Source organism: Coturnix japonica, chromosome 1 (assembly GCF_001577835.2).
Source record: "Coturnix japonica isolate 7356 chromosome 1, Coturnix japonica 2.1, whole genome shotgun sequence".
Lineage (NCBI taxonomy): Eukaryota > Metazoa > Chordata > Aves > Galliformes > Phasianidae > Coturnix > Coturnix japonica.
The window spans coordinates 168955601-168978354 of NC_029516.1; the positions used below are offsets into that span (position 1 = coordinate 168955601).

General features: G+C 43.5%; 1 protein-coding gene across 1 annotated transcript in view; it reads left to right on the forward strand.

Moving 5' to 3' along the window:
* Window positions 1–22754, forward strand: part of ME3 (malic enzyme 3) — a 99500-nt gene that overhangs the window by 44394 nt on the left and 32352 nt on the right. Inside the window, 2 exon segments of the mRNA XM_015852389.2 lie at window positions 13560–13693; window positions 14136–14285. Coding sequence (XP_015707875.2) covers window positions 13560–13693; window positions 14136–14285 — 284 coding nt within the window.

Below are 22754 nucleotides of genomic sequence, written 5' to 3' on the forward strand. Positions count from 1 at the left end.
TGTTGTGGTGGGAGCACACAGCTCTGCTCTTAGATGGAATGTGGGGGTTATTCCACAGAATCCTCCCCACACCTTTCAAGCCCTTACCACATGTTACAAAATGAATCTGATGTTGAGCACTTGCTCAGAATTCTATCCATCTATGAAGTTCCCTTTCTGCTGGTAATTTCCCCTTTCTGGCAATTTTCTCCTCTTGGAGTAGATTTTGATACAAAGGAGCAGTATGAAAGGGAATATTCGCATCATCATTTGTCCCTCAGGTGCAAGCATGCCTGGGTGAACTTGTTTGATTCAAAGACAACGACTCTTCTTTTTTTTTAAACGAATGTAGGGAATTCCTCACCAGCTTGTTCTTGCAGTAACCAGGCCAACAATGACAAGAATGTGGAAATCAACCAAGCAATTATATTCGTAGTGGTGGTTAACAGTATTCCTTCATCTGAAACAAATCAGTTACAGTCCAGTGAAACCTGCTGTACCTAGCGTTGAGTACATAATAGAGTCCTTGTTGGGCATTTCCAGAGTGTGCCGAGTCACTTAAACAGGCTCAGTGAGAGGCAAGAGAAGAGAAAATTTATGTTTTATTGACCAGAGACATAGAAACCTGTGTATCATCTTATTTAACCCTCCTTTCACATAGAAAAATCTGCAGTTGTATTCACAAAACTATTGCTCCAGGTGCTGCAAAATGTTGTAGGTATTAAGTCTGGAAGTATATAACTTTGAATTAGCTGTGAATGAGAGCAACAAGCAGTGGCCGTGGTAGGAAAAGTCAGCTAACAGACAAAATGAATGGGAGTTACCCTGACCTTGATCACCTCTGAAATGCTGCTGCATTGTCTGCACCAGTGGTATTCAATCTGTGAACCCAGGGAGCCCAAGTGCCTGAATGCTAAACAGCAAATGATGTGCTTGGCGTTTCCAAAAACAATAAATCATATGCCCCTTGCTGGAAAATCTTCAGCAACCTACAGATCAATCAATAAATATCACCAAAAAAAAAGTTGTGTTTTATGATAATGTTATAAACGTCAGCCACAATGTGAAGTGGTAATTTAGAATCATAGAATCATGAAGGTTGGAAAAGACCTTTAAGGTTATCCAGTCTAACCATCGACCCACCCCCCACCATGCCCACTGACCACGTCCCTTAGTGCCACATTTCCGTGGTTCTCGAACACCTCCAGGGATGCTGACTCCATCCCCTCCCTGGGCAGCCTATGCCAATCCCTCACCACTCTTTATTGAGAAGCAATGTTTCCTAATAGCCAACCTGTACATCCCTCCCCTCGTGCAACTTGAGGCCATTCCCTTTTGTCCTATCGATTTTGGAAGGCATGCTCCCTTGATCCTTATTTCACATCTAGAACAGAATTTGGTTCTTCATGTTCCATAACCTAAAGGATTGGCTCCTTCTCTTGGAAATGAAAGGCCTTAATAGTCCTAGGCTGCGCTCCATAGAAAAGTCCTTCTTGTTATTGAAATGAAAGACACTTATTCAGTTTTTCCATTGATACAGTAACTATATCAATGAAATATGCAGAACACTCTCCTTAATAGTAAGGGGAGTATTCTGCAATTGGTTTGGCAGTGTCCGTCCAGCAGCCATATAGTTAATGCGGTTAATGTTTGCTATTGCAGAATTTGTTGTTTGAATTATTCTGCAGTCTGTGCAATTCTCTTTAAAGTGAAAACACACTGATCCAGAGCGAATTGAACTACGGGGTCCTAAATGGGAGTGCAATGTACTGTACTACAGTAGCAAATTTTCATGGATTAATGGCCAAACTGTTGTCTCGTGAAAGTCTGATGGCAAAATTCCCACAGGCTACAACAGAGACGGGACTTTAATGGAAGGAAAGATTCCATCTGAAGCTTTTGAGTGTCTCCCAAGAGCCAATTATTAAATCAGAAACACCATAATAACTGAGCTCAAATTTATTTTAGGACAAGGAGATGCAGCCGGTTGGGCAGTGCATGCTCGTTGTGTGATTTCTATGGTGACTTCGTTACAGAACTCAGCCCCAGCCTGTGTACAGTGCAGACAGTAATTCTGAGATGAGACAAAGCCTGAAAGAACTGCATTGTAACTGCTGAAAAGAAGCTGTTTCCATCAGCCACTTCATTGGAAAGCTTGGCAGTGTGGGAGCAGAGAGGTCTCTTCTGGTTACTGACCTCCACTGTACTCTCTTCTTTCAGTGCCATCAGTAGGAACTACCTGGCTCTGCTCCAGGCTCAAAGAAAGCCCCATCTAACCAAACAGATGCTGACAAAACCCACACTCCATAACGTGTCTCTACAGTGCACGTAAATATCTGTGTTTCTTCTTCTCCTAAAAAAGGTAGCTGATGGCAAAAACAGATTAGCAGGGCTCCATGTGAGCTTTTGTTATGTATTTCAGTTTTTCCCCTTTTTCTGGTCATTTTTAAATAGCAGAAATTGACTGTTAGAGGCCTTCCAAGTACTGCAGAGGAGCTCTCAAAGTTTGAGGGTGAGGAACTTGGTTATCCACCAGGGTGCACATCTTCAGAATCCACCAAGCCCTCCGGATGAACCTGTAGTGGATGCAGCTCCTTGGTTACAGCATAGCGCAGCTTCCAGTTGGACTGAGTGGCTCAGTGGGGTGAAATGAGCTGATTACATTAACAAGCAGGAAAGCTGACTTTTTTCTTTGTTTTCCCAGAGGTTTTTTCTCCTTGTCTGGCAGTCTGTATGCTTATCACAAGGTCACAAAACATTGGGTTTGGAAGGGACCTCTGGAGATCAGAAAGTCCAACCTACTGCTAAAGCAGGTTCCCTAGAGTAGGTCACAGTAGAGAATCTTGTTACCCTTCTGATCAGAGTTGTGAATGTATTTAGCCACTGCAAAATTAAATCTCTGGGATCTGAACCCAATATGTATTAGAGAACCACCCTACTAATACTTATTTCATAATCTCAGTTGATGTCCTTCTGCATCTATAAGGGCCCCTGGAAAATATGACTCTGTTTTCATTACGTTATAATTTAATTTTCTATTCAAGTGAGTAGATTTGATCCTTAATGCTGTTTTTGATTAGAGATTGGAAAAGGAAAATAAGTTGCTTTCCCAACTTTGCATGGGTGGCACAAGTAGAGAACAAGTACTGTACCTGCTAGCGAAACTCACATCCAAAGGCAATAAGGTGAGACATGTCAGAGTGGTAGAAATTGTAGAGTTTATGTTTGGAAGAATATGCTTTGTGGCATTTATTACATATGGTCTCTAGTACCAGACTTTGTCGATGCCGCGTGTATTAAAAAGCCTCCGTTTTCCTTCCAAGAAAAGTAGCTTAATAATGTAACATTTTTATTATTAAAGAGGTTATATTTATTTTTAAAACCTCAAGTCTGCACCAATTTAAGCCTTGCTACATCATGCCATCACTTCAACTTTCACTCACAGGAGGTTTTATTTTTAAATAATAATGTGATTAATTGTCATTGTTTGCATTTATATTTGCAAATCTCAAAGGTTTATCATATCTCATCTGCTTTGAAATCAACCGGAGCTTTGCCATTTCATTTGCTGGAGCTGGTGTTTTCGCACTGGAATCCTAATTGACTTAGGCCGAACAGATGGCTTGGGCTGAGTGCTACACCAAACCCTCCAGCTAAGGAACAAAAAAAGCTCAGTCCACTTTGCTTTCCCTTTCAGTACATGGTTTTGCATGGCCAAAGTGCCAGCTTCATAATTTCCACCATAGCCCACTGCTGAATGAAGGTTTGCATCAAGCTCAGAGCAAAACTTCAAGGCCTGGGCAGAAGAGGTGTTTTCCAGAGAATCTCAGAGTTGGCTTTAAAGTTTTCCTGTCTGAAAATTATTCCATGAGAAGGACCAGCTCAGCCCTTGGGTTGCAGGCCCTAATTGCTCACCCTTGGGCTGTGCACCACTGACTCACCCAAGGCTCAGGCTGCTCTCCTTCCTTCAGGGAGTGTGGGTTAAAAGGAAAGGTCACTACCAGGAGGTTAGGCCCTGAATCCACTTGACTATCTATCTATCTCTGAAAGTTTCTTCCAGAGCTAGAAGCCCCTGATAGCTTTTATGCAGCTCACAGATGGCTTGCTCTAGGGTGGGATACTGTCTCTGAGGGCCAGACACTGCAGCAGTGCTGAGATCGATATCTCTATCAGAATTCATTCTGTGTAACTGAAGGCTCCATCCATTGATCTCTTTAAAAGGAAAAACAAAAAAAAAGCAAGACCTAAGACTGAGCATCGCAGCAGAAGCAGCCTGGAAAGAAGTGTATATGGTTAAACACAAGGCTCACAGCTATCCCAAATGAAGCAGACTTCCACTCCGTGCTAACCAGAGTTATTTTGCTGCCTTTAAATCAGTGCTGACACAGACTAGAGCACACACTGTGTGGTGACCACCATGGGGTATGCGCTTAGAGGATCCCTGTGTGCTTATTGCTGATGTTATCAGTGCACAGAACATCTTCATGAATGTAGCCAAGCTGCAAATAGCTGAAAATAAACACATCCTAGTGACAAGTTTTCTTTATTAAGTGGGAAAGTGGTAGGAAGGGTCATCCTACAGATTTAGCACTAAGTAATATTCATTTCCTTAAGTTCTGACATTCACAGTGCATGTCCAGGACCTAGCTTTTCAGTTGAGTTACTTCAAACACTAGGCACGTTCCGAATCATTTTATACTTCCTTTGCTCTCCTGTTGTTATATGACCATGGTGCCAAACAAAGGAGAATCAAAACCCTGGACTGAAGCCTGAAGTTCAGGGATCTGTTCCCAAAGATGTGCCTGATCTCATCAGCTGGTTTGGAGAAAACAAAATCAGTGACCATTGTGTTGTACTGCATACAGGTTTTTCACAGCAGATCATAAGTGAAAATCACTGCAGCCTTCTCACATAGCTTTGGGCTTTGCCTCTGCCTCCCACACTCCCACCAGGATCTGTCACCAAGGCAGGAATTACACAGCTGAAACCCCACTTTGAAAGGCAGACCTGAACTTTTGATGCATCGAGTGGCATCTCCTAACAAATTCAGGTGCACAGCTTAAAATGATGCTTTAGCGATTGTCTTTTCGCCATTGCCTAGATAGCAGGCGAAGTCACGCTTCATCTGTGCATCATTTAGCCCTATTGTTTCAGTTACCAATTAATAGATAATTTGCTGAAGGAAGGAAGCTGCTGTGCTGGTCTTAGCCAACATTCATCCAAGCTAGGAGAGGCTGGATGAGTTGTGCTGAGGTGGACAGGCAGCATCCACGCCAAGAACAATATTTTGCATGTGAAGTTATAGCACTTAATGGAAGCAAGAGCTGAACCTTTTCATTTTATTTTTCTGTAAACTCATTTGAAGGTTTGCCAGCAGGATGATGTACAGCTTCCTAGTCACAATGAACAGTTCAGCTGCCCTGACCAACGAGTGGTCACGCATGTTGCAAAGTGACATAAATGCTTTATTACATCTTGCTGCAGTTCCTGTTCCATAGAAATGTTTGTCAAACAGCTTATGAAATCAAAAGGTTTTTAATCTTTAAACTTCATCTCTAAGCATTTGTCCTTCTTTATTTTCCCCATTCTGGACTTGGATAACTTCTTTCATACTGCCTTTGATTAGAAACAGTTGGAAGAAAAGGATGGGAGTTTTCATTTTTGAACTCTTTTGGAAAAATCTCAGAAACTTTATTTGATTTATAGTCTACTGTAAATATCTTCCCAGTGCAGCAAGTACCTTTGAAATTGGAAGTGGTTAAACTCAGTCTCAAGAAAGTGAAAAGAAAAATTAAAGCATGTATGAAATTAGCAGTATTTTGTCACCTGGACTATTTGGACATAGTTCTGCTCACGCCATATGGAAAGAATAGAGCTAAACTTTTGAGGAGTAAAGAAAGTAGGAAATAAAAGGGCTATATCATTGGAAGAATATTTAGAAATCCTGGTGGGGAAGTTTGATAGGAAGGATGTATCATTTTCTATTTGTGTTATTGTACAAATTGCAGTCCAGATGCTCCAGAATCAGGGCCAGAAATGCTGATTGCGTGTCATTTAGAGACAGCTCACAGTCGGTTGACAAGAAACCAAGATAGCAGGCAGGGTGCACACAGAGGTGATGAGTGCTGTAGAACCAAAAGGTCAACTCACACGTATATGAGTACTTAAGCATCTTCCCTTTTCCTCTCTGCATTCACCTCCAGAGGAGGAGGACGAGGGGTCGGGTCAGAGGTAGTCACGGTAGGCAAGCTACTTTCCTTAGTGGTGCCAAAAGCCATTTGGACAGTGGGATGACTGATCTCAGCACAAAAGCAAAACATGTGCTTGGCAAAACAGCAGCCTCTGGGGTCAGTGGCGAGATCATCGCAGGGCCAGATGGAGGCTGGGCCAGAAAAAGGAATGCATTTGTACTGAATTTCATAGAATCACAGAATCTTTTCAGTCGGAAGAGGTCCTTAAAGGCCATCCAGTCCAACTGCCCTACAAAGATCAGGGGCACCTACAGCTAGAAGAAGTCACTCAGAGCCCCGTCCAGCCTAACCTTGAATATCGCCAGGGATGGGGCATCCAACACCTCTTGGCCAATCTGTTCCAGTGCTTCACTACCCTGATCATTAAAAAGCTTTTCTTTATATCTAATCTAAAACTTCACACTTTTAGTTTGAAACTACTGCCTATTGTCCTATTACAGCAGCACAAAGGCCTCCTCTTGCCTCCTGAGTGGAGCCTTACACTGGAATTTGCCCCAGGACTGGGGGCTGATTCTGGTCACAGAGCCACTGTGAGCCTCACGTGGAGCAGCTGTGATCCCTGACTCACATTAATCAGGGACAAACAGAGACCATGCCCCCAAAAAGCTCAACATAGTGTTACCCTGTCTCTTTATTATAGGCCGTAAAAGGGTAGAGTGCTGCAGGGAAGTGAAACAGCCAGCTGTATGACTTAGGCAGTGTGTGCCAGTGGTGTTCAACCAAATGCAGCCATCAGCAATCATCCACAAATGGTAACCACACTCCAGCCCACCTCTGGAGCATCCTCAAGGTTGGGAGGAGCTCATCCTGGAGGTGTAACAGCAAAGGGGATGTAAGTTGAAGAGAGATTCCCATTCTCCAAAATCACAGTACAAGGCAGTTTGTGTGTGAGCAGTAAACACTCCAGTCTCATTTTCTGCAATTTGCTGCAACCTCAAAAGGAAGTTGGTGCTTGATATAGCACTGAACCCAAATTATACGTAACCACAATTCACATGACCAGCTGTGTGCATGCATGATGGTAGAAGTTTCCAGACATCGTAAAACTGGCTTTTAAAACTGTATTCTTTCAGTGTTTTGGATCACATTTCAACCTTCAAATTGCCTTGATCTTTGTTCTCAGGCATATTTGCCTGTCCAAGTTGAGGATGAGGGCTGTTTTTCATAGACTTCGGAATGCAAGTGTTTTTATGCAGAATTCTTCCCATCTAGGGAAAACATCATAACTGGGAGAAACGTGTGTCTGCAGCATCACAGGAATGGCCATGCTCTGACAGAAATATTGTAGTTTGTGCTTGGTGGGGCTCTTACAGAAAGTGATGTTACATTGCTCACTCTCTGCAGGCAGTTAAAGAACAGCAACCACCACAGCTGAGACAGAAATGAGAAGCCCATAAGCCACAAAGCTGTCCTGGGCTAGCTTGTTGCGTTCGCTGACTGACATCTAAAAGGTGTGACAGTGGGCACTTCAGGTTTTACACTCATCCATGCAGGAATACTTCTTCTCTGCAACCTGTCTGTGTGCAGGTACTGTGTATCACCCCTTAAAATCAAGTCCTTCTGTAGCTTGGTGGATCTATCTATCCTCCATGCACTGATTTTACTCTTCTCCCTTTTCAGTGCACTTCATACGTGTAAAGACATATTCAAAGCTAGTAGCAAAAGTAAAAAAGAACTCATCCTAATCTATTTCTCGCTTAAGGCAAAGAAGTATTCCCATTAACTAGGACAGAAGTCCATGAGGTCTTGATTTTTCTCTTGTGGAAAGAAAACAAGGCATTGAGTTTAGCCCCGAATTTTAGTTTCTTATTAAGAAAATAATAATAATAATAATAATAATAATAATAATAATAATAATAATAATAATAATAATAATAATAATAATAATAATAATAATACAGCTGTATCATGTCATGTCTTACTTGGTATTAATTGTCTACCTTCACCTTTCCTGATAAGAAGAAAACAAGGCTTTTCTTGACTACCCGTGTGGTTACAGAGCCTTCACAAAACCACTCAGCCAAACCAGCTGCTCTCTGGGGAAGTCCATCTAGCTCAGGTTGAAAAATCCTTCACTCAGAATAACAGATTCTTGTTTGCAGACAAAACACACATAATTTCTAGCAAATGGATTTTTTGTTTCGTTTTCTATGAAGGAAAAATTAGTGCCCTGGAGGCTGGCAAACTGTGGGAAGAGTAATGAGTTCTCTGCTAAATTCAGTCTAGAGCTGTACCCCTGCTGTCTGAGAACATGGCGAGGGGCTTTGTGCTGACATTGCTCCTATGAATTAATGAATAAAGCCCTGAAGACATTCTGCTAATGAGATTTACTCATAGAGTTAACTTCCAGTAACATGTGGGAACGCCTTGTCTCTGCTGTTTCTTGCCTGTGAGCCTGCCACATACCCATTGCAGCCATCAGGTCGCTGTACAGTAAGAGGTTTGACACATGGATTTGGTACAAAATCATACAGTAATTGAATCAGCTGAGTTGGAAGGCACCTTTAAAGGCCATCTGGCCCAACAATGCTCCATCAGGTGCTCTGAACCCCATCAGTCTGACTTTGAGGGTCAGGGGGTGGCACATCCACTACCTCTCTGGGCAAACCAGTATGTTCTGTTCACTCTTAGAAAAATCACTGTTGTAGGATGAGATAAAGGTGAGAACGGGAATGTAAATATACTGCTCTAATCCATCGAGAGGAAGCAAAACATTTACTCATGAAACCTCTTTAATAGCAGAGATGGCTTCCACTGGTGCTGAAGGTGGTTTACCAGGAACTGAAACAAACAGAATTCAGTTGCTTAATTATCTCTGTCTTGAAGGGTTTCTTTAGCATTCTCCAGCTCTTCAGGAGAGGAACAAGGATATGAAAGGGTTAGAAATCCATGATTGAATCGCTTTGTAACAAAGGAGATGGCCAAAATGATTTTTCAGCTTGTGACTTTGAACCCATACAGAAGGACTGGCACTATAAAAAGACTTTGTAATTCATGGTCAACAAAAGATTTGCTCAGCAATAACTGCTGAGAAGGTGCAGGGAGAAATCATTCCAGGTTTCAGATAAGACATGATAATGTCTTCCATGTACCCCAAAGCACTGTGGGTTTGGTTCTTTTCCAAACATAAGAGCACATACATGTGTAAATTGAAGGTACTAAGATGATACAAGACATTTAAAATGAAAAATAAAGGTTCACCCTTCCAGTGTGTCTCCTTCCCTTCCTTTTTATGCAGATGTTTTCAATACAAAGTGGAAACACTACACAGCACACGACTAAAAAAGAAAGAGAGAGCTGCCACCTATGGGCTTGGTGCTCTTGGAGATAAGAAACCAGAAGCATCTGAGGTTCTTTTTCAGCACAAAACCCCTTACTCAGCCTTCACAGAGCATGAAGGCTGGTGAGCAGCTGATATTTTGGCCTTTGTTGTTGGTCAGTGACATAGCATCTGCCCTCTCCATGACAACTCATTCCCCACACATTTATAAATGAACTGCAGCACCTGGCTTTAGCTCTGCAGGGCAGTGGCTCACCTTCTAATCATTAGACCTTTCAAGACCAGAAAAAGAGTGGTACAATATGGCTTTCAGGCAGCCTTAAAAAACAATAAAAGAAATCCAACCCCAAAAGCTTTAATCTTAAACATAGCGAGAGCTCCGTGAATTCCAGCTTTTGATCTGAGGCAGAGTGTGTTTCCAAATTCATTTCACGCTGTGCTGTTCCAATGAATGTAAGGCTTCAGCCAGGGGTCCTGCTCCTGGACCTGCAGAGCTCTAGTCCCGGCCACAGAGCTGTTCTAGGATGGACCAACTCTGTATGTAAAAGTATTTCAGAGGTGTCAGTGGTTGGGAAGGCAGCAGCTTCCTCATTGCACACAGCTGCAGCTGCCCCAGTATGAGAGTACTTCTACTGATGCTGCTGATATGGATGCAGTGAGTGCAGAAGTGCAATGAGGTGGTGATGTCAGATGTCAGACTGACCAGGGTGTGTGAGCATTTGATGAAATATATTGAAATTGCTCACTATTTTAATAGGTGGAAAATAACTGAAAGGCTTCCTTATATATGGTGAAAAAATGCTACAAGATGATTTTTAGTGGCTGGGGACAGAAGTATCTAGGATGCTGTGTTTCTACCTTTTCTATCTCTTTCTCCCTTGGAAGAGTGAGCAGCACAGCTTTGCTGAGCTTCACTGCTACTGCAGGGTCAGGTTGTGGCCAGGTCTGCTGTGATGTGACTCACTGGGCGAGCAAGTGGAGTATTAGTGCCAAATATTTCTGTCTCCCCTTATCTATCCTCCAGGTTCAAAGGTTACAGGAAGTAAATGGTTTAAAAATGTGATAATCTTTTTCCTTTTTTCCTACTCATTGCAGATAAACTTTGACATTCATGGTAGCTGTGTTTTCCCTGCTGTGATACAGTAGTGTCATCTCAAAGCCAAGAAGTGCTTTAGAACTGATGTCCAGTGTTGATCTTGGTCTGGTATTGTAGTAGTCTCTGGTTTGGAGAATAGAAACGAATGCAAATTTTCTGATGAGAATGTTTTTCTTTAAATTCAAATAAAGAAATAAATAGATAAAAATGATGACTCATAAAAACTCAAGCTTTATCTTGTGGGAACATACCAGTTCTGCTGGGAAACTCTTCAGGGGAAAGGCTTCTCAAGTCCAGGAAGGAAATTTGCATTAAAAAATGTCAGATGCTACAGCAAAACCAGCCACATCCTGGTGCAACATCCATCTACCAACACAGGGCTCGTGGAACTGCTCCTGGGTTTGGCATGAAAATACTGAACTCTGCCTCCAATCATCTGCTGACTGCTGCTCAGCCGATGGGGATGATTCCTCTTTGTTGTGGTCCTGCATCAAAGATCTGGGAAGTGCTTGGTTCTGGCCTGACACAGAGCAGAAAAATTAAGAAACAGCTTGTGGTATACGGAACATTTCTTCTTAGATGTCCCGGAATCTGAATGTCCTTCCCCCCTGTGCTTGGCTGCACCTTGAGTGCTGTGTTCAGTTTTGGGTCCCTCACTACAAGAAAGACATTGAGGTCCTGGAGTGTGTCCGGAGAAGGGCAATGTAGTTGTGAGGGATCTGTAGCATAAGTCTTATGGAAAGTGGCTGAGGAAACTGGGATTGTTTGGTCTGGAGAAGAGGAGGCTCAGGGGAGACCTTATCACTCTCTACAGCTCCCTGAAAGGAGGTTATAGTGAGATGGGGTTGGCCTCTTCTCCCAGGTAACAGTGATAAGATGAGAGGGAATGGCTTCAAGTTGCACCAGGGGAGGTTCAGGTTGGATATTAGGAAAAAATTATCTCATAAAGAGTGGTGAGGCACTGGAGGGGCTGCCCAGGGGGGTGGAGGAGTCACTGTCCCTGGGGGTGTTTAAGGAAAGAGCAGATGTAGTATTGATGCACATGGGAAATTGGTGGTAGGTGAATGGTTGGACTGGGTGATCTTAGTGGTCTTCTCCTACCTTAATGATTCTATGATTCTAGCCTATGATTCCATGAAATCCATAAAGACTTTTCTTCACTTGTGCTACCACACCATGCAACAGCAGGAGAAGTGTCACACAACGTGCAAGCCATGGATCTGGCAAATCAGAGAATCAGTTCTGGCCCTTCCCTCCATCACTGTGTAATCTCTGCCAGGTTGCTGTGTCCCTGCTGATGACCTGGCACACGTTCTCTGCAGCAGCCCTGCCATGGACAAGTGCACGGCTCTCACAGCATCCCATTCCCACGACTGACAGTGTGTGTCAGCCCGGGGAGCTGCTCACAGCTCAATGACCTGGTTATTTTTAATCCCGCTCCTTCCTCTCCCTCATTAACCATGTGACCCCACAAATACTTTTGCTGGCACACGCATTGGGGTGGCACGGGGACAGGAACAAGCAACTGGAGGCGGTGGAAGGCTGCCAGAAACAACTTCATCCAGATATATCTCCTTGTGCAGCACTAATAACAGCTATTTGCCGTAGATTAACACCAGAGCCCTGAGGAAAACAGCAGTTTAACAGCTATATACTCATAAAGCTGCTCATTAGGAATTTTTCAAGCATTTCTCTGTTTGCTTGAGTAGACATACCCATAATTACTGATTTTGAATAATTTACTGCCAGCTCTTCATCAAGATACAACTCGGTTGGTTAGTTATGGGTGGAGTTTTCATTAGGATTAAAGCACTTCAGACTTCTGAAACTGTTTCCTTCTATCCTGCTGTCTAATTTGGTATAAGAATAGCAGAAATCCTATTAATTAAAGACTAGAAGCTTTTATAATCTTCTTCCCAGACTGCAGAGTGCATTTACCACTGCTGCTCAGCAGACTGAGCCTGCTGCAGGATGTTGCTGCTTCTCTGAACACACACGTGGGAGTGGGATACACTCAGGCTTCTGCTTAAGAATGGTCCCTTAAGAGCAGGGATTTCCCATGCAATCCAGAGTTTGACATTCAGCTGTGGGCAGGATGAGCTTCCTTATAGGATGTATGGCACCCTGTGTGCTCCTTGAAAAAGTGAGCTGTGGGTCATAGAGACTGGCAATGAGAAAGAGTCCTACACACTAAGTCTGTCTTCCATGCTCCTAATATGCCATTAATATGTGTTGTGACATTGAAATGTATGGCTGATGGAAACACAGAAACCATGTGAAGCAGATGAGTTTGGTAGGAGAATTCAGTGTCTAAATCTAAGCGTGGTATTTAGAAAAGCTAAACTTCAGTAGCGGAGTTTTCAGGTCATTGAAACGAGTAGGTATGGGCTAATCATATAATGATGGAATGGTCTGCGTTGGGACATACCTTAAAGCACACTCAGTTCCAGCCCCTGCCCTGGGCTGGTTGCCCCCCACCAGCTCAGGCTGCCCAGGGCCCATCCAACATGGCCTTGAGCACCTCCAGGGATGGGGCACACATGGGCAGCAGTGCCAGGGCCTCACCACCCTCAGAGTAAAGAATTTCCTCCTAACATCTAACCTAAACCTCCTCTTTTGGTTTGAAGCCATTACTCCTTGACCTATCACTATCTGCCCACATAAAAAGTTGATTTCCCTCTTGTTTCTAAGCTCCTTTTAAGCACTAGGAAGACACAATGAGGTCTCCCTAGAGACCACAGCCCTGGTGGTTCAGGAGCCGTGGTGTTTTGGGGGAGTGAACATTCCTGGTGGCCATACCTGCACCTATATGGTGCTGTCTGCCATCATGAAGGGGAATCACTATTTGGGAGTGGGCAATTTGACAGTATGAGGACACATTCTGCTTTTCTAATTGGGGTGTATCTGTCAGTGTGTTTTGCTGACTGATCCTGCCTTCCCCTTTTCTCCCCAGGGAATGGCTTTCACACTTAAAGAGAGGCTGCAGCTGGGAATTCATGGCCTTCTGCCTCCCTGCTTCTTGAGCCAAGATGTCCAGGTCCTCCGTGTCATGAAAAACTACGAGAACAAAACAAGTGATCTGGACAAGTATGTCAAAAACATCTCATTTCCTCCTTCCTTTCCTTTTAAGTCATGGTTCTTCAAAGTCCTCTGGAACACTAGAGGATCCTGTTTCGAAGCACTGGGTTTTCCTTCAGAGTCACTCTTTTTCCACTCATCAGTAGTGTTTAATGTTTATTCCTGCCTGTCTGCTGTCAATTGCATGCCATTCCTGTCCCAAAATAGCACTGCTATAGCTTTTCTTCTACTAGCATATTGCTGGAGAGCTGTGACATTAACCTGCTGGATTGCTCTCCTTTGTGTACATATGTACATAGGATGATGTGGTGCTGCTGTGCATGCTGTAGCACTTGGGAAGGGTCGGGGATTTGCAAAGCTGAGTACATGCGGAGGGAGCCAACTGTTTCTCTTTATGAAACTGCCAACATCCATAAGTGCTGATATATATCTGTTTTATTTTACTTGCAAGGTATATTTTTCTTATGACATTACAAGACAGGAATGAGAAGCTGTTTTACCGAGTGCTGACCTCCGACATCGAGAGATTCATGCCCATCGTTTACACCCCAACAGTTGGCCTGGCATGTCAGCAGTACGGCTTGGCTTTCAGGAGACCACGGTGAGTGAAAAAAACATTCTTGCCCTTTCATTCACTTGAATATTGCTTTTGTGCCAACAGCCCATCCAGATGTGGGTGGCCTGAAACATCTAAAACTTCATCCCTAATCAAAAAATTGGCTATCAAGCAACTTCATGGGTATGTTTGATGATGAGCTGGGGAGCTGAGAATAGCTCTGCTTTCTTCTTATAAACAGTGAACAGAGTGGTCTTGCTCTCCAGCAGTACTGCGCAGTCTGAAGCCCAGCTCCATATGTCTCTCTGAATTTATGGTTGCACCCCTTCTCCTGCTGCAGTCTTGGGAGCACAGAGCTCCTTCTGCAGTGCTGGCTTGTATGTAATTGTTGCATTTGGGATACACTGCGCTGACTTTCATTTTTTCAATGTTCTTCCCACAAACCACCTCACAAAAATCATTTTCAAAGGAGATGTTGAAGATGTGAAGACTGTGTAAACAGGTGATGAATAACACAGCATGGATAAGGTGGCCAACCAAGATACACAGCAGCCAATTTCTGACCCTCTGTTCCAAGAACAGCCATTTTAATTCAGAGAAGCACAGAACCACAGAATCACAGATGTTGGAAGGGACCTCAAGAAATCTCTGAGTCATCATTTCTGCCATCAGTTTGCCTTTACCTTGCAAAAAATTCCAACAGCATTTAAGACTTCCGCTTCTTTTCCATCCCAGCCACTCTGGTGTCCCGAAGAAGAGTCTTTGTATGCTCAACTCCTTCTGCATTCATTGATTTTGGAGAATTCCCCATCCTCTAACTCACTTTTTTTACGATGTTTTCAACCCACATTATTTCACCAGTGCGGTGAGGACATCTGTTCTCACAGTCTGAGATCTTTACTGTTGAATTTGGGCTTAGAGCTGCTCTGGATTGCAGCCTGTGGCTTCTGCAGTAAATGGCAGACTATTGCACCCTTAGCACACTGAATTTCCTATGGCACGGAGTTCCTCCTGTGAGTGAATTTCAACCTAGTGTCAGGTTTGGTTTTAATCAAACATATTTTTTTTTAGCAAACTAGGGCTTTGGTTCCAAAAAACAAAGAGCTATTATATCGTGCAAAGTGATGAGATTAAAACGAGAATCATTCGTGCATGCTTATTTTGTAGCTGTGTCTTATTGTCTTGCAGCAAATATCTTCTCTCCTGAAGTGCATTATGTACATCAGGAGCTTGCCTGCTAAAAGCTTAGCTCAGGGTAGCATGCCAACACCTTCTGCTCAAATCACTGGGACCAGCAGATTGGGGGAGCTCAGGAATTATTAAGTCTAAATTTCTGGCTCTTCATATATTAGTTCCCCTCTGCTGCACTGATTGCCTGTGAAGGCAATTCTTCTCACCCAATTTTATTTGCATCAGGAGGCTTTTAAAACAAAATGATCACCACATAAGCCTTATATCCCCATGTATCTCACAGCTGTTTTAGGAAGTGCACAACATAGAATCATTGAATCCTTAGACTTGGAAGGGACCTCTGAAGGCCATCTAGCCCAACTCCCCTGCAATGCACAGGGATGCCACAGGTAAGTCAGGTTGCCCAGGGCTTGACCCAGCCTTGCCTTCCAAGTCTTCAGGGATGGGGCATCAACCACATCTCTGGGAAACCTGTTCCCAGTGCCTCACCACCCTCAGTGCAGAAGACTTGTTCCTTATATCTAACCTAGATCTCCCCTCTTGGATCTAGAACTGGGGAAAAATTCCAAGCTGCTCAGTTTTGCTCTGCTGCCACAGGAAGCCTCATCATAATCCTGTTCATTATCTGGTTACACTTTATTTTAAATCTCCAATAAGGCATCTCTACATAAACCATTCCAGTATTTAGCTCTCATATGAGTAGGCTATTTTTCCCCTAACGTCTGACCCAAATGATGTCTGCAGATGCAATCTGCATCTATGATAACCTTTTCACAGCTGAAACCAGAACGGTGTTCAGCCTGGTGGCTTTCCTGCTTGGGACTGTTGCAGCCCTGCCCAGATCATCTCCCCTTTGGCTCCATGTCTCCTGAAGCACACTCTATGAATCCTTTCCTTAGTACAATTACTCCACCAGATTTACGCAGCTTTGTAATTGTGCATTTCTCCTTGCTCTGTGTCCTGCTGGGAACTTTGTCTTGTTGGTTTTGGATCACCTCTTCGGTGAATCAAAATCTCCCTAAAACCTTCCAGCTCAGCTCTTTGGAAATTTGGAATGTTTGCTGCAGCAATTACCTTTCCATCCAAACCATCACATTTAATGCTCTTGTTTGGGTGGGGGAGATAAGAGATATCTCAGCTTAAAATATCCCATGTGCACCAGCATGGCTTGACTTGTATACAGCAAGCTTATGGGAGGGAGGGAGGTCTGCAGGATATTATGCAGTCTGTCTGCAGCCTCAGCAGCAGAAATTAGTGACCCGTGAATGCAATAAGCTGCTTCCTTGTGTCGAGATCTCTGTTAGCCCCATTAGCGCTTGATTTTATATTTCAGGGCTGAACGTGGTAACATTAAAGCGTAAGTAACTTGCTTACAAGGCAAGTCTTGTACAAGAGCATCTCAAATTATTCCTACGAGGTCCAGCAGGGCTTCTCTCATCAGAATGCGTTTATCAGTGTTGGCACAGCTGCAGATTTTGTTTGCTGCATTCTGCTGTCGTAACTCGGTGACTCTTTTACCTTTCCTGGTCTCTGTGTACCAGCTTTTTCACCTGCACACGTATGGGGCTCATGTTTGGATATCTCCTCCCACACCAGCACTCAGCATCCTGTGCAGGTATCAGCAGACTCACCTGCTCCACATGGCATCTGGCACCTGCTGTTCCTTCCTTTTGAAAAGCCATTGAGCCAACAGTCTGAAAACATACGTTTGTTCTGTTCAGCAGTAGAAAAAGGCCTGAGAAGCTGTGACTACCCCTTCCTTGGAGGTGTTCAAGTCTAGATTGGATGGGGCTCTGTGCAGCCTGAGATGGTGCCTGATTTAGTGGCTGGCAACCTTGCCCACAGCAGGGGGTTGGGACAATGTGATCTTTGAGGTTCCTTCCAACTCAAGCCATTCTATAATGATAAGTTGGTGTTGCAGGGTCTTGGAGTTGTAGCTGCATTAGGAAAATGTGCAGTCACATTTATCTCTGCATGTTCTGGAAAGACTGTGAGGGGATGCAGATGCAATAATATTGTGAAGGCCATTTCAAGGCCCCCACACAGTGTGCCGGTCACTAACATGCCAGCCCATCACAGGACCTGAAGGAAGCAATGCCACCCATCCATCCCTGGTTGTTCACTCAACAGTTGTGCTGGCAGGGGGAAAAGGGATGTGCAGAAGCTGAAGCAAGCTGATGAAGGCTCATGGAGGGTAGGTTTGCTAATGTTCAGCAGCTGTGATGCCCTTCTGTGGCTGGATGGAAAGGGGATGCTATGAAAAGTACTAAGGAATGTGGACCTTGGAAATGTTTGCTTTTCAAAGCCTGAGGTACCTTTGTCCTCATCAAAAATTTGGTAGGGGGAGGGAATGAAATGTAACAGAGAAGAGACACTAAACAAGGAAGAGGAGGAGTTCCAGTTAGTTGATCCCCTTAACACAGTCAGTGTTGTCCTAGAAAAGGCTTCTACCAGCCTGAAAGCTTTAAGACAATCTGAAGTTTGTGACTTCAGATTGAAGAAAATCCTCTGAGCAGAAAAGCACAAAGTAATACCATGATCTTTTCTTCTGCTGCTGTTTCATTCTTTTCCAATGCAAAATGTGCATAGTGAATGCTGCTCTCATTCAGCTCAGATCTGAACATCTGCATTGCAGGTAAAAAGGTATTTTTTCAGCTTGGAGAATCTTTTTTTTTTTAATCATAACAGTATCACTGAAAAGAAACTCCGTATTTTTTTACAAAGAGAAAGCAGAGAAAGGAACTTATCTCAGAGCATGGAAGAGTTTTAGTTCTTGTGTAATCTTAGAATCATGGAATCAAAGAATGGCTTGGAAGGGACCCCAAGGATCATCAAATTCCAACCCCCATGCCACAGGCAGAACCACCAACCTCCAGATCTTGTACTGGACTAGGCTGCCCAGGGTCCCATCCAACTCGGACTTGAACACCTCCAGGAATGGGGAATTCACAGCCTCTCGGCATAATATTAAGGTAATAGTGAGGAACAGTCTATTATAATGGCATAAACCCACAGCCTCTCAAGACACTGCATATTTCCTGAGCGTTTTGGTATTTGAAAATATATACTTGTCAGCTGCTCTGAAAAAGCTTTTGGCACCTTGAGAGAAGGAATGGAAGATGCTGGTGCATTACCACCAGAGGAAAGTCATGGGCACTGGCAAAACTTGATTTGGTTCATTCTCCTTTTGTGGAGATATGAATATCCACAAGGACTGGTTGCAGAACAATGCAAAGCGTGTTGAGATGAAGTGGAACCCAGAGAATGAAAGCTAACAGGATGCAGATGGTGCTAAGATTAAGCCTGACATAATAACAATCTTTGTCCTGATGAAAAATGGGCGAGTGAAACGTCAGCAACAGATCAGGCTCTGCTGAGGGCTTTGTTTGTTTGTTTAATGGTGTTGTGCAATCTGAGTGACAGGAAAGAAAGTTACCTTCCATTTCTAGACATATTTCAGAAGGACATTTTTCACTGAGAACAGAGGTGAGGCCCTGGCATTGCTGCCCAGATGATGTGATGCCCCATCCCTGGAGGTGCTCAAGACCAGGTTGGATGGGCCCTGGGCAGCCTGAGCTGGTGGGGGGCAACCAGCCCAGGGTAGGAGCTGGAACTGGATGGACTTAAAGGTCCCTTCCAACCCAAACCATTGTATGCTTCTATGAAACGTGGAAGTTAGAACAGGGTAAATCCCATAGACTGGCCACTGGCCACTGAATTGTCTTCACTCTCTTTTCTGTAAACCAGTAAAGACCAAAATAAGTGGGAAGATAGGGTTTTGAATTGTCCGGAAGCTCAAAGGGAGAGGTGGAGCTGGCCAGAAGAAGAGGGTGGCTTGTAGAAGGAAATTCAAGAGGACATGTTCACATTTAACTTGGCATAAATCTGTACGGCTGCCACAAGGAACAACCGCACCTTAAACAAAAAACATCCCAGACAGGGAGGAGGGAGAAGAATTATTTAGAATAATGAATAGCAGGATGTAAATTGGAGGGGAAATAACACCAGCCAGCATGAAAACCACGGACAGCAATGTTTATTAGGCTGTGGAGCTGCCTTACATAGACCTGGGGACATTATGCACGAGGAGAAACACTTCTTCACCTCGTTAGTTTATGGAATATTTATATATTAAAATGATACATTTTTTTTTCTGACAATTTTTTATTGAGTTTTCATTTTATACGATACCGCAAGGCAGCTGTAAGACATCTGGCATGTTGTTGTATTATTGCCATCCCGGTGGCAGCACCCTCATCTCACAGCAGGGCATCCGCATCTGAAAGAGAAATCAAGAAGAGCAGTTCCGCATTTACCAAGGACTTCCCCAACAGGTCTGCACAGAGTGTGGGGTTCTGTGTTTTGATGCTGTCATTCTTATCCTTCCTGGGCTTTTTTTCTGTGTTTTCAGAACTGCTTTTCTGTTTACAGCAAAGAGAAAACTCTGTGTGAAAAACGCACATTTTGACAGCAGGCAACTCACAGTCTCTGACTGTGGAAGACTTAGTGTAAAAGCTGCTGATAGGTTCTGTATTCACTAAGACAGAACGTGCTGGGTTACATTTCATTTTATCTGAAAGCTAATTGATGTGATATTGTTGAAATAATACCTTTTTTCTTTATCAGACTTTGTCCTCACTTTGTGTTCAATGTTGGGATTCCCCGCAGTGTGCTCTGAAAGCCAAAGTGTGGGTCTTGGAAGAATCTTTGCAGCACAGGAAGGAAATGTTATGAGAGTAGGATTTAATTTAGCTTCCCAGAAAGTTTTGATCCCACCTTAACCTCTGGACTATAAAGTAAAATAGAATACACTATATTATGTGTTTAGCAGTTAAAACAGATAAGAGCTCCTTGATCAACATGTCTGGGCAACAGCACTGACTGCTCATCTCAACACGGTTCTCTTTACAACCTGGTATTCTTTCTATTACTAAGATACTGCCAGCATCCAACACACTTGCTAGTTTAGAACTCAGCCTACAAAAAGGCAGAAAAAGGCCAAGGCTGAGTCAAATTTTCCTATATTTGAAGCTGCTTTTCAGCTGGGTCTCAAGACATTTGAGCACAATGAGCTTAAATGAAGTGAAGGATACTGTGCTTGAGACGTGCCCACAATGCTGGTAGCTGGTATCCCCGAATGGTGGGATCTTGTCTTTCACCTCAAATCCTGGTCTTTACCCATGCCTGTACATTTACACATGCATCACAGAGCAGTTATGAACATCTCAGCATCTCCCTCTCTCTCCTGCAGGTCAGTAAGAAGGGAGTAAGAATCAGCTTGCATGCTGCAGAGCTGGTTAGCTCACCCAGCCTTGGCTTTTGGGGCTGAATCTTCACATAGATATTATCAGAGCTCCTCTCAAATACCAGCGTTGAAACAGTACTTTTGAAAATGACAAGGAAATAATTGTTCTCTTGAAGTTTTGAAAGACAAACAGGACTTAATTCTGAGTTACACTACGACATGACAGTTCTCTGGTTAAACCCTTTTGTTCTGAGAATCCAGAAGGAATGAGCAGTTTGAGATAAACCAGAAGCAGTCTGGGTCTGCTCACCTCCTCAGCCTTGGATTATGAATAGGACTGCATGCCAACCTTCCGCATTCTCATACTGCAGCACAGTGGCCACTACCAGTAGTTTCTTTCCTGGTCTTTCTCAATCAGATTTCCATGGAGTGAAAAAGAGAACTGGTTATTCTCCAGGCCGTTTCCAAGCAAAACCAGTGAATCTAGGATTCCCCTCAGCCTCTGTCTGCTATCCCCTTACACCTCCCATGAGCTGTACCTCTGTTCCCTTCCACACCCCCTTCATCCCTTCTCCATATCCACCTATGCTCTACTGTAGCTAGCTCGTATTTCCCCTCTTATCTCACTAGCTTTCCAGGGAGCAGTGGGCTCTTTCCTTTTCATGGAGGTTTCCCTGTGTGGGTTTAGGAGGCTGTTATTGGTAGTGATTCTTCCACTGCTGTACCTTGAAGCCTTCATCCTCTGGCCCCCACTCTGAATTTTAGTTTTCCAGCCTAGAATGCCTGATGATGACTTTAGGAACATTTGTAACACTGATGCAACCACTCACCTCACAGATTATGATTATTCTAGATTAAAATTACTCAAATTATAGGATTTCATCTTATAAATCTCTGGGTAGATTACATTAATAGTTGATTGCTATAGTTGCTTTATTTCTTTTTCATTTTCATCAGAACCTCACTGTACTGTTCAGTGTCCTACAATTTGCGAAGAAAATTATCTTAAAACAACAAAAAAGTTTCTGGCTTTTATTATAAACGAATCTGTAAGAACAACTGATGAATCACCACGTAGATTTTGTCCAATGTGATGATTAAATGTACTGTATTTAGACAAATCAGTGCATGCTAACACATAATTTCTCCAAAGACTGTAGCCCACAGGCAGCTATAATCTCAAACTCCCTAAAAGAGCTGAGCAGTTTCAAAGTTTGTTATTCCTGAAGGCTCTTCTCCTGTTCTGACAGAGACCTGAGCCAAGAAAACAGCAGTAGGGTGCAGGCTGTGGAAGTATCTCTAGGACCTCACATTGCTCAAGCTGTCAATTTTGTCTTGAAAGTGTAAATAAATATATCCAAATATAGGGCTTTAGTAGACCCACATTTTTACCACATCTCTAGCACAGATGGGCCTTGAATCCACAGAGTGGGTCCTCTAACGTGTTCTTCTGGCAAAGCAGGGGCAATTTGCTGTGGTTGGCATGCAACAAAAGCCAAGACCATCAATTGCTCCCTCCCTCATGTCTGTCCCCAGTGTAGCAGTAGGCACCCAAAATACTTAGCAGGAATTTGGGCTTGGGGCATAATGCAACCGAACTCAAAAGATCGTGCCTGTCAAGGGTGAGCTTTAGACGATCCTCAAAGGTCTCTTCCAAACCAAAGCCCTCTTCCCAAACCATGTACCACAATATGTGGTATCTCGTTGCGGATTTCTCACAACTTCTACATTGCTGTTCAGCAGTGGTCTCATGCAGTGTTAGCAGAGGTCTGACTCATCCCTTTTGTTTGTTGCTTTTTTAAATAATGGCTTCCCATGGACTTCCTACCCATTCTGAAGGAAGTCCAGGCCCTACTAAGTCAAAACAGTCAGGGACTTTAACATGGGCAGGGTTTCATGAATGTCAGCGGTCAAACATAAAACCATGACAGTGACCTTCAGGTTTTGAGCAGAGACACTTAACATTTGCCCATGAGCATTTTTGTTCTGAGAATGAGCCTTTCCTGTCTGAATGGAAGCACTGAATTATGATGCCTGGCTGTCTGACCTAACCATTCTGAATATGTCTGTTTTCTTAT